Source organism: Notolabrus celidotus, chromosome 13, assembly GCF_009762535.1.
Source record: "Notolabrus celidotus isolate fNotCel1 chromosome 13, fNotCel1.pri, whole genome shotgun sequence".
NCBI classification, from domain to species: domain Eukaryota; kingdom Metazoa; phylum Chordata; class Actinopteri; order Labriformes; family Labridae; genus Notolabrus; species Notolabrus celidotus.
The window spans coordinates 9,900,253-9,916,202 of NC_048284.1; the positions used below are offsets into that span (position 1 = coordinate 9,900,253).

The window sequence follows — 15,950 nt, forward strand, 5'->3', positions numbered from 1 at the left end:
CTGCTCTGTTTCTCTCTCTACATTCTCTAACACAACTTCATTCCGCTGCTGCACTTTTGGAACTCTTTGTACTTTTAGGTTAATGACACCTTTTAACGCAGGATGAATTCAAAGCAGTACGATAAGAACAATGACAAAACAATAATTAAGCTCCTCCAAAATAGCCCCTTCAGTGACCTCTGGCAGTTTGAAAAATCTCAAATATACTTTGCAAGTAAGCGAGTGGTTTACACGGCAAACCGAAATTAAAAAGTGACTGCCGCCAATCCAAACAGGCCTTTGTTACCTTATCCCTTTCTCTTCATACTGCAGTGTAGCAGAGTTGATCAGGGCTGACGCTGAATGACTGTCTGAAACATGAATCCCTGCATGTTAGCTGTGACTGAAACTGAAGACTGAATGAGGCTGAAACTAGAATATACATTTTAATATGACTTTATTTTGTCCTGTTTTCAATTATTATTATTTTTAAATATGCAACATCCGGTTGGTGACGCTTCCCAGTGTAACGCCGTAACTTGTTTAATCTCTTTGGAACTGTTAAACTTCAACAGTGTTAACTAGAAACTTAATTAATTATATCTGAGGACTGTAGGGAAGAAAGAGCAAGGGACAACTTCTGCTGTGCGTCGTGATGCCTTTAATGACTCTACAGCAACATAGGACAACAGCACATCAAACTCATGTGACACCTTCACTTCAACTCAAAATCATATCACTCTGAGCAGCCTTAAAGAGGCAGTGATATATGTGAAATAGAAGTTTTTTTAACTTCATCAGAGAACTCAATGATACAAATAATTTTAGAATTAAATAAGGACTACTTGGTGACACTTAGACCAAAATAAATCTCATCTTACACCAGTTTGCTCCTCTTGTTGGTTATTGCGGGTATTTGTTGGAAGCAGTCCAACCTAAATTGGTAATATCAGAAATGTTTGATAATAATGATCCTAGACAACTCAGTGAGGAGCAGCAAAACTGTCATATTGACACTGTTGTACCATGTAAAGGGGTATACAAGTAAATAAAACTCAAACATGATGCTTCCTTTCTGGCAGCTTCACCAGGGCTGTGATTGAAACCGCCTACTATACTAGCAGTACGTGCTGATTTGGCCAAAAGTCAGTTTGTAGTATGTGAACAAGTACGCCAAAACTACCTGGATGTTGTACTGATTTGGGAAACTGTCTCAGTATGCAGCCGACCAGTCTCCCTCAGGTACTGTTTCTGATGCAGACTGCACACTGCATTTATGGGTAGTATGTAGCAGGCGATTTCGGAAACAGCCCGGGGAAGGAAGCATCGTCGACGGGAGCTCTAACTTCTGGTCATGGCAGGCATGAGTAATCAATCATGAGATTACTAAACATGTAGATCACAGATTAAGAACTTCATTATAACATTTTAAGTTTTTTAAGTGTTTTCACCTCTTTTAAAGGACTATTTTTAGCACATATACACTACCGGTCAAAAGTTTGGTAAAACTTTCTCATTCAATGGTTTTTATTTATTTTAATTATTTTCAACATTGTAGTTTAATACTGAAGACATCAAAACTATGAAATAATATGGTTTTGCCATAATATGGATTACAACAGTAGTCAAATAGGGCTATCCATTGTGTACTAACCCTACCTCTGAACAACACAACTGATGATCTCAAACACATTAAGAAGGCAAGTCATTCTACAAATGAACTCTTGACAAGGCTCATGTTAATTAGAAACCATTCCAGGAGACCACTTCATGAAGCAGACTGAGAGAATACCAAAAGTGTGCAAAGCTTAAGGCAAAAGGGGGCTACTTTACAGAATGTTAAAATATAAAACATATTCTGGTTTGTTGAACACTTTTTTGTTAATTAAATAATTCCATATATGTTCTTCCATAGTTTTGATGTCTTTGGTATTAATGTGTTTCAAATAATTAAAATAAATAAGAACCCTTGAATGAGTAGTTGTTTCCAAACATTTGACTGATAGTGTAACTTTATACCTTTTCAGCAATTTTAACCTTTCATGAATTGTACAGTTATTACAGACATTTAAGAATAAATGTCCCTTCTTTGTCACCATAACTGTCTTTAACGTCCATGAACTTATTTATTTTGGATGTTATTTTAACAAAAAAATCTATCTATCACAACCCCCCACATTTGAGGATTACTTGAACTAAAAAATTGGTTTCATCAAACCTCAAGTCAGCCCTCCCACCAAGTCGGCGCACAGTCAAGTAACAAGAAGAGAAAACAACGAAACTGACCAAATAATAATCTGTGAATCACTGGCTATTGGACAACCCATATCCTTTCCTCTCATATAGTTTCCCTTTTCCTTTCTTCTGTTGTGTCTTTGCTTTCTCAGTATGTCTCTTTCTAGGCTGGATCTGGCGACATCTGTTCAACACTTTGCTGTGAAGCATCAGTCATAGTGATTAATGGTTTCTTATGTCAGGATAGTGGTCCACGAGACATCACCCTCCTCTCATGCCCAGACCAAAGAGTAAAGAAAATAAAGCTAGTGAAATTGACGGATATACAAAGTGAGAATAAATCAATAAGGAAAGGACAAGTCCTGGATTTTACCCCAGCTATATTTTACTGCTTGGCTGATCAGAGACAGCAGCCGTTTTAGGCTGTAGCTTGAGGTTTCTGGAGTGAAAATGCCGTGTGATTTAAAGCATATATTCCACATTTGTGACTAACAGTTATGGGGACTGCAGGAATAAGGGATTTGGGTGGATTCTTGGAGGAAGTTTTTGTTGGAGATCGGGTTCCTGACATCCCACAAGGCCTGTCATGTTCCAGCTCTGAGAAGGAGAGAGAAATGCTGTGAAAGTATCATCCAGCAGGAGAGCAGGGCTGAAGCTTTGGATGGCTGCTGCAAGGTTATCAGCTGTTTTATACCACAACACATACAAATGCCATCAAAGCAAATTTTTACAACTACTTTGAAACAATATATTAATCTATTTTTAAAGAGCTGCAAAATGTTAATTGTGTGGTTTATTTCTTGTTGGTGAAATATGTTAAAACAACAGTGTAAATCTAGACAATCGAAGAACTTGAACACAGTGGAAGCAGACCTCAAAAATGTAACGGGAGGGGTGACATGTGTTTTGAATTAATGTCCACTCCCTTTTCTTCACTGGGCAACAATAGGGCTCTGCTGTGGAAGTACAGTAGGACAGTAACAAAGAAAAGACGGTTAAAAAAAATCTTTATTGAAGTTCAACGCAAGCCAGTCGCATTTCATTACAACACTTTACAAAAATAGTACGTTCCCTTCTTGCAATTTTTTTTCCTGTGACAAAAAAGGTGATCTATGTGTTTCATAAGACTCAAAGTCCATAAGTCACGACTGGGTATAAGTCATTTTTGTGCCTCCACAACTTTTAATGGTAGAAACTGTTGAAAATGTGACATTAATGTTTGGATATAGCAAAAACCACAACTTGCATGGACCCGAGTTGCCCGGCGTGTGTGTGCACACTAACATAATTTCCTGATTTCAGAAACCAGGACAAGCCCTAGTCCTGATTTTCCTACCTGGAGAACTCTGAAAGAAATCAGGATACTATGGCATGTATACATATTACTCCTGAATACCTGCACAGGTGTGGCCTCAGCCAATGAGATGATATTAGTTATGGAAGGACAAAGAAACTGAGTTTTGTCTTTTGGTAATAATCAAGTCTGTGGGGAACAGATTTGAAACAGGGATACTCAAGTCCATGCAATCACACTTTTTACTATACATTATGGAATTGTGAGTTTCATGACCACAGCCATAACATTCACTTTCTTTCAAATACATTGATTAAAAGAATTATTCCACTTTATATGTACATTAGCCTAGCTTATCATAAAAACAAGTCGCAGCAGGATGAGCTCGCCTGACTCTCTTTGAGGCTAAAGAGTGTATCTGCTAGCTTCTCTGTTACTCACAATGTGTCTTTTTTGTGTGATCTGGTTTTGACATTGACATTAATGGGATAAACTGGTGTCTGGCAAGATATGGATACAGCATATAATTTCTACTAAACTATTTTCTTGTTGCTTTTAAACTTCTGTTTATGTACACAGAGTTGTATAAAAACATGGACAGCAAAACAGCTCCCCCAAAGTGAACCCAAAACTTTTAGAGCTCCCTCTGGTGACTGGCTGTAGCATACTTCACTATGTTTCTATGAACTACAATAGCTTATATAGTTCACATGCCGTGGCTTCAAAATACATCAGCACCTTAACACTAAGCGCCTATGGAGGCGGTGTCTGTGAAGGTTCTCAGTCATCAAGGTCATGGTAATCCAAAGCTTGATCCGTAAGGCAACTGGACTGGTAGAAATTCTTGAAGACGTTTCACCTCTCCTCCGAAAGGCTTCTTCAGTTCTGACCAGACTGGGGAAGAGCTCGAAGATATAAGCCCTAACAGTCGTGGGTGTGTCCAGGAGTCACAAAGGGTCCTAAGTGGGGTCGTTAGTCTAGTTCCTGACAGTCGTTCTGGACCTCCTGACAATCGTTAACCTAGTTCCTGACAGTCGTTAGGGTGATGGGTCAGCTGTGAGTCGGAGGCGGTATTTTGGCTTCACGTTTTTGTATGGTAGAAGATGGAGGCGCACAATCCATATCAATATACAGTCTATGATTTGAACACACAAAATACAACACTATGAAAAGTTAAGATAGTGTTTCCTTTTGCCTTCAGTATTTATGCTAAGCTAGGATAATCAACTCATCCCTCCTGCAAACAGATAATCCCTACGGTGGTCACAGTCTTCTTATTAGTCTCTCAGAAAGAAAACAAAAAGTGTATCTCCCAAAATGTTCTCATAAGAACACCCTCCTTAGTCAGCAAGAGAAGTTCTTGTGACTTTCTTTGTTTACAGTTTGATTAATTTTTTTAGAAACAATTTTTGAAAAAAAGGTGTGAACAAAAAAAAGGACAAATTCTGAGATTTAAAGATCATAAAATGACAGTTTTGCCCAAAGATGAAAGAGTCTACAGAGTACCTGCTCTGAAATGTCAAAGATAAGCAAACTGATTTTAAATTTTACAGAGACAACCAATAAAGTGCCATCCATTAGGATGTGTCAATGTGTTCAAAATGTTATAGCAAACACAAGATCCTTCAGTACCCATATAGTAGTGCATGGGAAAATTAACCCTTGAGTAGTCTAAACAGGAAAGACTACTACTTTAGTCCAAAATGTAACCCTCCTATTAATTATTGATCTATTAACCCTTGATGAGGTTTTGATGTTTGGACACCAATCTCAAACACAAACTTTTCTTCTTGTACATTCAAAGAGGGAAGACCTAGAATCCAACAATTGATGTGTATTCTCTTAATCTCTCGTCATCTCTTTGTCAAAGACAAATTGGTAATTCCAGTAAAAACTCATCCTACCAGTATATCATCCACAAATGCACCAGGTGATTTATGTAGGTATTGTTTGGCTTTCATGGGTGAGGAGACACTCATTGAAGAAGTGTAAGAGGGCAGTTGTCTCCAAGAAACCTCTGTACTGACTTGAAAATCTGTCCAAGCATAGTCTGAATCTGACTTTAGGTTCTCTTCTTTCTTGACAGTTTACCTTGTGGTGTCGGTTCTGTGGTCTGTTTTAGACCTCCCTCTTGGTTCCATTCATTCAACATTGACTCAGTATCAGGGAACAGTGCCTTTAAAGCCCAATTTCAAATTTTGATGGGTTGGATTTGTTCGTAGACTAAATTGTCTTGCATGATCCCAAAGAAATGGAAATTCTCATCTCCAGTCCCAATTGACGGTATTCCTCAGGTTCATATCTCCCTTAAGTTTCTTCATTCAAGACAAATCCTCCACAAAGTCCATGTCCATCCATCTACTGTCTCTTGGATCCAGTAGCAGGCGTCACAGCTCCCTGCTGGGTGTTGACTCTGTCATGGTGATATGGCAGGCCTGGAGGTCCAGGAGTTCCTGGTGGCCCCGGTGCGCCAACTGGTCCAGGTTTCCCTCGTGGTCCTGGTATCCCGATAATGCCTCGTTGACCTCCTATGCCATGCTCTCCTGCTGGCCCTGTGGGTCCTGGGCCACCACCTGCACCAGCGGGGCCCATATCACCCTTCTGGCCTCTTTCACCACGAGGTCCAGGAGTGCCAGGAGCCCCTTTAGCTCCTTTGATTCCTTGTGCCCCTCTATTGCCACTAATGCCTGTTTCACCTTGTACTCCTTTGGGCCCAAGAGAACCCTTCTCCCCAGCAAATCCACGAGTTCCTAAAGGGCCTCTGTCACCTTTGCTCCCAGTCAATCCCATTGGTCCTTTTGTGCCAGTCTCGCCACGGTTCCCTTTGGGCCCTGGTGGTCCAGGAATACCTGTCGAGAGGAGCTGATGAGTTAGAGTGCACAATGTTTACATATACTGCTTTTTAAATGTAACAACGCATACTAAAAGGGTGCTCAGTAAGAGAGTGGGTTGTCTTTAAAAGGTATGACTGACTCTGAGATACTGAACCCTCTTTGGCAAGAACCATGCACGTTGGTTTGATGCCATTGGAGTCTACGAATAAAAGAATGGGAGGCTAGTTGTGAGGCTGTACCTTTTACTATAGTGAAGTTCTTTATGAGCTGTGTGTGGTGAACATCCACAAGCTTCATCTCCTCCATGATCATGGAGAAGTTCCTGACATCCACATCCAGTTGGACATTCAACAACATGTTCTGCTGCCTCAGTGTGTCGGCTAAGTGGAGCAGCAACAGGACTGTGTTGTTTAGGTTCTGAAAAGAGGGAGAAGGTCATTGGTGGAAAGAAAAGACAGTAAATCAATCTTTTATGATTAAGCTCAGAAAGGTCTCCTTGATGGCTTGACAGACTTTCTGTGTCTAAAATAGTACAAATGAGCTTGGCTGACTTCAAGCTTAATACCAACCCCAAAAGAGGGAGTAGTAGCACAATAAGTTCCTCCAAATGCTATTAGTTCCTGGGGTGTTCCCGAGGTGAAAATAGAAATAACCGCTCAGAAGTTAGTACCTGTAGATCTTCTGTGTGTCTGCCCAGGCGACTCTGGCAAGATGAGCTCTCGATGTTGATGTACTTGTACATACTCTGGACGTGGCTTACGGTGGCGTTGATGCTGGAGGAGATCGTGTCAATCTCCATACTGATGGAGTTAAGACGACCATCTAATGCAGAGAAGCGCTCACCTGTCCGGTTCTCATAGTACCTAAAGTTTGAGGAGGAGAGTTACAGTGTGAGTTATTATCATAACTTCAAATCCCTCTTTTCAGATGATGAAGTTGATATCCTTTTCGTAGCTACTGCCCACAGCGTCAAAATTACTAGGGATGCACCGATCCGATCCTGGTATCAGATATCGGCTAGATCTGACTCAAAAAGCTGGATCGGATATCGGTGACAAGGGGCCGATATATAGTGCCGATCCATATGGCAGATCTATTCATCTCAGTTCTATGCTTTTCTGAGTTTACAATATCTGTTGGTTATGAAGATTAACTCACCAAACTGCTGCTACACATTTATAATCTCTTGAATAATGATGCTGTCAGTTTAAAAATCCATCCATCCATCCATTATCTTGACCACTTATGCCGTTGGGGGTCACGGGGGGCTGGAGCCTATCCCAGCCGGCTTCGGGCAGAAGGCAGGGTAGACCCTGGACAGGTCGCCAACCCATCACAGGGCTCAGTTTAAAAATGTTTACTTTATTTTGGTTTACAAAGTCAGAAAAGCCTGAAGTTGCCAAAACATGATTCTATCCTAGGAATAGAGATTGTTAAATCAATACCGGGATTGGATCGGCTAGTATCGGTATCGGCAGATACCACAGCCCAGGTATTGATATCGGTAACGGGACCTAAAAAGTAGGATTGGTGCATCCCTAAAAACTATTATCGAATGGTTTTCTAATCATGATACTACTGCGCTTGATTTGGCCAGCCAACCGCCCTGACCTGAACCTGTAGATAATCTGGGTAAGATAAGAAAAACCCACCAAAAAAAATGGGTGAGCTGAAGGACGCTATCAAAGCAACCTGGGCTCCAAAAACACACCAGCAGAACCACAGGCTGGTCGGTTGCCACCATGCCATGCCATACTGATGCAGTAACTCTTGGTTTAAGGAGCCCCAATAAAGTATTGAGTGTATGAACATGAACATACTGTTAAAAAAAATGGACATTTCTGAATTTCAAATCCTTTATTTGATTGATCTTTGGAAGTATTCTGCTAATTTGAGATATTGGACTTCCAATTTCCATAAGCTATAAACCCAAATTGCCAAAATAAAAACAAAAGAAGGCATCAAATATTTCTATTTTCATGATATTTTAATTTTTGAGCTGCACCTGTATCTACTTATTGGATTTTTTTTTCCTCTTATATGCATACCAGTCTTTGAAAGAGCAGAAAAAACACTATAACCTTAAACCACTCATTGATTTGAATACATTTAGTCTATTAAAAACGGACTACATTGATTAAAGGAAACAATCAAGGATTACATAAACCTATAATTTCACATAATCCCTGTGTTTAGCTGGATTGTGTTATGGACATGCCTGGTAATGCCATTATGCCTCTCTTCCTTCGCTTCTTCCTGCTTGTTGCTTTAATGTTTTTTAAGTGTAAAAAAAATTTAAATTTCCAGATTCCCTGGAGAAGCTGTTTGCCAAAGAATGGATAAATGCAATTTTAAAACAAAAAATTTCCAGTGAAGGGAAGACTTGATGTTATTCAACACAATGTCCTGGTATGTGTAGCAGTTCACGTGCAGTACCTGGAATGGTAGTGAAGGTCATGCATGTTCTCCTCGTGCTCGTCCATGAAGGTTGTCACATTGTCAAGCTGCATCTGCAGGTTCATCACCTGGAGGAAATAAAGGCATGTTGTACTCACTTTACCTCACTTTAAATTGTCACTTGTCAAACAGAACAAGCTTAGTCAGTGGCCCAATTGTTTAAATATGAAACTTCAGACACCCTTCACGTGTTGTTTCTGGATGCCGTCCTTCAACTCATGACTTTCACATGAAGGTCAGTAACGTCAAGTATGGTGCTTTAGTCCTGTTTCAGTGTACATACACTACCAGTCAAAAGTTTGGACAGACTTTCTCATTCAATGGTTTTTATTTATTTTAATTATTTTCAACATTGTAGATTAAAACTGAAGACGTCAAAACTATGAAATAATCTGGTTTTACCATAATATGGATTACAACAGTAGTCAAATAGGGCTATCCATTGTGTACTAACCCTACCTCTGAACAACACAACTGATGGTCTCAAACACATTAAGAAGGCAAGTCATTCTACAAATGAACCCTTGACAAGGTGTTAATGTTACTTAGAAACCATTCCAGGAGACCACTTCATGAAGCAGACTGAGAGAATACCAAGAGTGTGCAAAGCTGTCATGAAGGAAAAAGGGGGCTACTTTACAGAATCTAAAATATGAAACATATTCTGGTTTGTTTAACACTTCTTTGTTAATTAAATAATTCCATATATGTTCTTTCATAGTTTTGATGTCTTTGGTATATTAATGTACAGTGTTTCAAATAATTAAAATAAATAAAAACCCTTGAATGAGAAGGTGTTTCCAAACTTTTGACTGGTAGTGTACATTAGTATTTAAATTATATGAAACCAAACCACTCTGTTTCCAAAACCTGACCAAGTGGTTTTTCCTCTTAATATATCTGACCTTCGTCTGTGTTAGGGGTGTGTTTGTCATCAAAGAGTCATGAAACGTGAAAGAATCCAAACTAGAAGTCTAACTGGAAGTTTCATATTAAGCATGGCTAAACTGAACATATAGCGGCGTACTGACACATAGTATAAATTTGTCTGCCAGTCATTACTAAATGTCAGGTAGACACACACAAAAATAAATGTCTTCATTTCAAAGATGCTACAGCTCCTCTAACTTTTGCAATGACTTATTTCTCTCAAATAAACTTCACAAAAGCTTCACACAAACCTGCTGTGTGAGGTCGTAGTACACCTCAGCAGACATGGCGATTCTCTGGTGATCCGCTGCGATGTTGTTTTGGACGAACCTCATGTTTTGCGTGGTGGTGCTCGTGTTGGATTTGATGGCGGTCAGAACTCTGCTGTAGTTCTGCCAATCGCTGGTCAACTTCTGGAGGACCAGAGTCTCTTCATCTGCTTTCCTTTGCAGGGCGTCAATCCACATCGCGCTGGAGAGCAGAGGAAAAATACAGAAGAAGTGAGATGGGTGGGTAAAACATCAAGCAGTGTTTGCAATAACAGTTTCTTTAAATAGAGTTTGCTTAATTTTTCTTTTTACTAATGATTACTAAATAGCCCAAAAGTGTTTGATTAGCCTGTGATTTGTTAACACTTTAAACCATTCTTTCTTCTCCATAATGAACCTCCATGCCTTTTGTGTTTGTAAACAGGAAATAATTAACTCAGAAAAGATGGATGATAAACTCCATTGGTTACACTCTAGAGCAGATTTACATCAGCATAATGTTTAACAGCTGTGCCTTTCTCAAATGGGAGATCCCACTTTGTTATTCTTACTGTACTTTCCCTTCATGAATAATTAGACGGATTGTTGAGTAATTGCACTTGTGGCTACAACTCTGGCTTCTTTTCGGCTGTCAGTCACTGACTGAGTCTCTACTTGGTTAGTTCACTAAAAGGTCACCACATTCACAAGTATGCGTAGCAAACAAGACAGGATTATGTTGCAGCCTGGAGTTGTAAAATCCTATTACAAATTTAAAACCAATAATTTACCTTTTGGATTTCTTGATTAAATATATTTGCCAAAACGCTTATTATTCAAAGACACTGACGTTGACCAGAACAGCTGCCTTCTTTAAAAAATGACTTCTTATCCAACTCAATTAAATGAGTAACATTGAGTTCAGAAATACAACGCCAATTACAAAAGTTGGGACATGGTTTAAAATGTTGATAAAAACAACAATCAGCAATTTTTCGGAAAAAAAGTTCTGCCCGTAAACTTGCAAATAATTATTTGATTTCAGTATCTACAGTTTATTATGTCATTAAAGAATTCAAAAATCTGGACAAACCTTTGTAGCATCAACAAAAACAATATCAAATCCACAGAAACTACTGTGACTTTGGACAATCATCTTTATTTTGAGTCCTTAAGGAGTTCAGTTTAGCAGATTTAAATGTTGACACTCTGTCGAGTTACATTTTTAATGTTAACATTACAAATCTACAAAATTATAACATTTGTTAAATTATTTCATAAAAACAAGTTAAAGTAGATGTGAATATTGGAAGTAACCCTCCTAGGTTTGGGGTAAGCCCCTAATTTTTTCCACGCCTGGCCAACCCTTCAACAGTCAGTGCCCCAGTTTGGCCACCCAAGTCAAAACTGTGGAAATCGCTGCATGCACTCACATCAAACATTGGTTCCCAAACATTTACAGAGGGTTTAAAAAGAAGAGGTGATGCAACACAATGGTTAACATGCTCCTGTTCAAACTTTTTTGGAACATGTTGCTGACAGCAAATTTAAATTAAGCATATGATTTTTCAGTTTCAGCATTTGATATGTTGTTTTTATACTATTTTCAATTAAATTAAACCACTAAGGTGTGTCTTTATAATTTTACAGAGCATCCCAATTTTGTGGGATTGGTGCTGTTCAAACTCTCTCTCTCTCTATCTGTACCTCAAGATAAGAGAGGAGAATTTTAATCTGACTGGGTTATTTTTAACAAGTCACACATCCCAAATCTCTCTTTTTCTTGACTGAATGGTTGCATTTTGCACATTGTTATCCTTTTGCACCTTATCAAATCTACTATAAAACTATTCCAAAAACAAAAATAATTAAGTCACAATTACTTGTTGACTATCTTTGCTTAAGTTGTTTTGAGCCTCTGTCAACTAAGAATTAAAAAAAGTAAGAAGACCCAGGACTATATGTGATCAAAACTTAACATTTAACCTACACTGATGTGTTAAATGTTTTAGAATTTTTAGTTTTGTAACTGTACAGAACAGTAAATGTAGCTGTGCCATTGACTACAGGAAAAGGATAGTGAGTACAGTTAAGAGAATATCTGTGTCTCTCCCCTGCATCCCTTCATTCACCTGAGTGCCACTGTTACATTCACTTGCTGTGATGTAGCTTTGACGTCGTACTGATCCTCCGTCATAGTCTTAATTCTCTCTTGAGACTCCTCCACCACGTCCTTCCAGCCCTCCACGCGCTCCAGGTATCGTTCCAGAGACTGGTTGAGGAGTTTGATGGACATGAGGTGGTTTTGCATGTCAAGTGTTAGACGGTTGTTGGTGGCCTTGAGGGTGGTCTGTGTCTGGGAGGCCTGGTCCAGGACCTTGTGGGAATAGAAAGGAATCCAGTCTTAGGCACGTCTCTCTTTTCAAAAATTAGAATGTGAAGATTTTCTGCTTTTCTCTTTGTTATATCTATACACATGAAATATCTTTGGATTCTGGACTGCTGGTCTAAAAAAAATGCTTTAAACATGAAAACAGTCCTTGTGGAGAGCAAAAGGGGTTGAACAAAACCCGCTGTAACATAGCCCAGAAACCCAGTTGCAGTCATCTGACAGTGATTTAGTGTTAGGTAATGTCCATAAACTGACTCTGCATACAAGTGGAGCTAATAATCCCCACTTAGATCTTGTTTCGCAACACTAACTCCACTCTCCCTTCTCAAGTTCCAAATCTATCTGTAACCAATGGCATCACACAGAAATAAAAGCCTGGAAGCTTGAAGGTCTTTATTGCTACAGAAGCCAGAAACAGACACACAGAGTCAGCCATTGCTTCTGGAGGTTATATCATCAGATGAAAGCCAGTGGGTTCTAAGAGCAGAGGTGTCAAGTTACGAAGTACAAATACTTTGTTACCTTACTTCAGTACAAATTATCTATACTTTACTGGAGTAATTATTTCTCTGACAACTTTTTACTTCTACTCCTTACATTTTCACTCAATTATCTGTACTTTCTACTGCTTACATTTTAAAAATAGCCTTGTAAATGTACATTGACATTCAAAACATACTGTTCTCCTCTTCTCCCTTTCTGTTTGCATTGTGGGCTATAAGCCCAGACTAAAACTAGCTCTGCTGTCACACGCCTGTGGGCCCTTGGGGGCTTTTCGGTCAAAAGCTTGATTCTTCTTAACTGGAAAAAAGCCAGTATGCTTCATGAAGGACTCTTGGCTGGAGGATTACCTTGACCTGCTAAATATGGAGAGAGCTGCTAGTCTCTTAAAAGACTTTGACCAAGGTCTGAGTGGGCTCTGGGACATTGTCAGGAGAGGTCTGGGTTAAGAGCTTTGTACTATATTTATCTGTGTTCATGGCACTCTGCAAGGAGACTCTTCTGTATTGTCATCTACCTGCTGCTGTTATATCGCCTATTCAGCCTCCTAGATGTTTCGTTGTGTACCTGAGCTCACCCATCATGAATCATGTACCCGCCCCAAGTGTCATGTCCTGTGTTGTGGTGTCTCCTATTAAATTGTATCTTTTCTTTCCTATGTCTGTTATTGTTTTGTCTCTGTATACTTGCATTTTTGGAAAATCTAAATAATAATAAAAAATACATATATATATATATATATATTTTAAAAAAGACTTTCAAATAAAGGCTGTTGATAACATGCCTGTGAAGTTTGACTTTTGGCACCATTAAAATACTTAAAGGCAACTAGTCAACATATCTTCTGCTCCATGAAACACGTTAGCGCTCAGTAGTACACATATATGGTTCTTTAATGTATTTGCATTGTACTAAAATGTGTTCATTTTCAATGGGCATAACTGCAGCTGTAACAGGTGAAACCCAAATATTTCAACATTAAAATATTAATATAATATTATAGTCATTATGGCCTTTAGAAAAATGTTTATTTTCGGAGCTGGGGTAGTGCACTATTGGCCTCTGTGGCGCAGCCTAAGCTTTTGTCCTTAATGGCATTTTTTCCCCCTTACATTACTTTTACTTTTATACTTTAAGTAGTTTTGAAACCAACTTTTACAATTTTACTTACTGAAAATCTTGAGTTGATACTTCAACTTCTACAGAAGTCTTTTTAAACCCTAGTATCTGTACTTCTACTTGAGTAATGAATGTGTATACTTTTGACACCTCTGTCTGAGAGTGAAACATCCACTACCTCCTCCTGTCCAAATATCATTCTCTGGATGTCCTCAAACTCTCTCTTCAGTCTGGTGATCTCCTCGCTGTACAGAGTCACATCCAGACAGCCTGAACAATTCGAGGTGGAGCCGAGTTCTGAAATCAAAGAGAAAAAAGCTGAACGGTGAGTCATGATGGAAAAAACATAAACAAGTTATAATCTTATCACAACCATCTGTGTGTTTTATGAGGGAGAAAACAATCTTCTGACGTAACATTCAAGCATCACACTTCATGAATGGTTTCTTAAACGGCATGGATTCAGGGTCTAGGTGTTTGGGCGAGACAAGGATCATTCCCAGTTGGCTGTTCAGGAGCAGAATGAAACATTCTACATGTCAGTAAATGTTACTGTTCTAAACAGACCTTGACCTTGTGTTTGTGAGCTGCTGTTACCAAGGTCTAAAATAGAAATTAAGGAGCATTTCGGATAGGGTCAAAAGATAATCACAATTTATCAATTACATTTCTTTCTTACTTTAAAGGAATGTTGGAGGTCTCCTAACCCAAGCAGAGCTAGCACCACCAGCTTTCCGTCCTCCTTGCAGGTTTAAGTCCACTTCCCTGTGCTAGTCAACATTGCTCCAGTTGAGTTGTTACATATGGAGCGCCGTTAGTAAAGTTATGCACACTGAAAATAACACCAACAATTCTCCACACTTAGCTCCAAAACGTCAAAACAATGTAGAGGGAATTTTTAAATGTCACTTTTTTTTTTTATCACATTTAGAGGAACATTGGTGATCTTCTTCACATTTAATGTTCTTGTGAAAAATATATTAAGTTAAAAATGTGTTAAATCCAAATGCTAAATATAAATCTAAATGTTAAATCTAAATCTAAATGTTAAATCTAAATGTTAAATATAAATATAAACCTTAAATATAAATATAAATGTTACATGTTGCTCTGCGATCCTAAATATTTAGCTGATATGCAAATTCACACTGCCGCATATCAGCTAAATGTTCAACGATAAATCTAAATGTTAAATATAAATATAAATGTTAAATCTAAATGTTGACTCTAAATGTTAAATCTAAATGTTAACTCTAAATGTTAAATATAAATATACATCTAAATGTTAAATTTTAATTTTAAATCTAAATGTGAAATCTAAATGTTAAATGTTGCTCTGCGATCCTAAATATTTAGCTGATATGCAAATTCACACTGCAGCATATCAGCTGAATATTTAGGATCTCGGAGCAACATTTAACATTTAGATTTAACATTTAACATTTAGATTTATATCTAACATTTAGATCTATCGTTGAACATTTAGATTTATATTTAACATTTAGATTTAGCATTTGGATTTAACAATGGTTTTAACTTAATATATTTTTCACAACAAAATTAAATGTGAAGAAGATCACAAATATCCCTCTAAATGTGATAAAAAAAAGTGACTTTAAAATATTCCCTCTACATTTGTATGATGTTTTGGAGTTAAATGTGGAGAAATGTTGCTGTTATTTTCAGTGTGCACAACTTAGTCCCATAGTTACATGCCAGTTTAACTAGACACAGCTTATATACATCTACATTATCTGTGCATGTTTACATCCAGGTAGTAGAGCATTATTAAAGCATGATGGTAGTAGATATTAACCGGAGCTACAGCACCAGCTAAAGGCAGGTGGCTGTGCTACATATATAACCAGCATTTTAAGCCTACAGTAATACAGTATTCATTTGTTTTACTGACTAGTAATTCTGGTGCCGAATATCGAGGGGGACCATGTTTAATCATTTTT

General features: G+C 38.3%; 1 protein-coding gene across 1 annotated transcript in view; it reads right to left on the minus strand.

The window, feature by feature from the left end:
* Nucleotides 1-3,204: 3,204 nt before the first annotated feature.
* scara3 (scavenger receptor class A, member 3) overlaps nucleotides 3,205-15,950 on the minus strand; it is a 33,990-nt gene continuing 21,244 nt past the window's right edge. Inside the window, exons 6-12 of the mRNA XM_034698838.1 lie at nucleotides 14,168-14,286; nucleotides 12,110-12,354; nucleotides 9,981-10,200; nucleotides 8,779-8,867; nucleotides 7,013-7,205; nucleotides 6,582-6,759; nucleotides 3,205-6,357 (exon numbers count right to left, since the gene is read on the minus strand). Of these exons, the coding sequence (XP_034554729.1) occupies nucleotides 5,867-6,357; nucleotides 6,582-6,759; nucleotides 7,013-7,205; nucleotides 8,779-8,867; nucleotides 9,981-10,200; nucleotides 12,110-12,354; nucleotides 14,168-14,286 (1,535 nt within the window). The 3' untranslated portion in view covers nucleotides 3,205-5,866. The remainder of the gene's footprint in view (nucleotides 6,358-6,581; nucleotides 6,760-7,012; nucleotides 7,206-8,778; nucleotides 8,868-9,980; nucleotides 10,201-12,109; nucleotides 12,355-14,167; nucleotides 14,287-15,950) is intronic.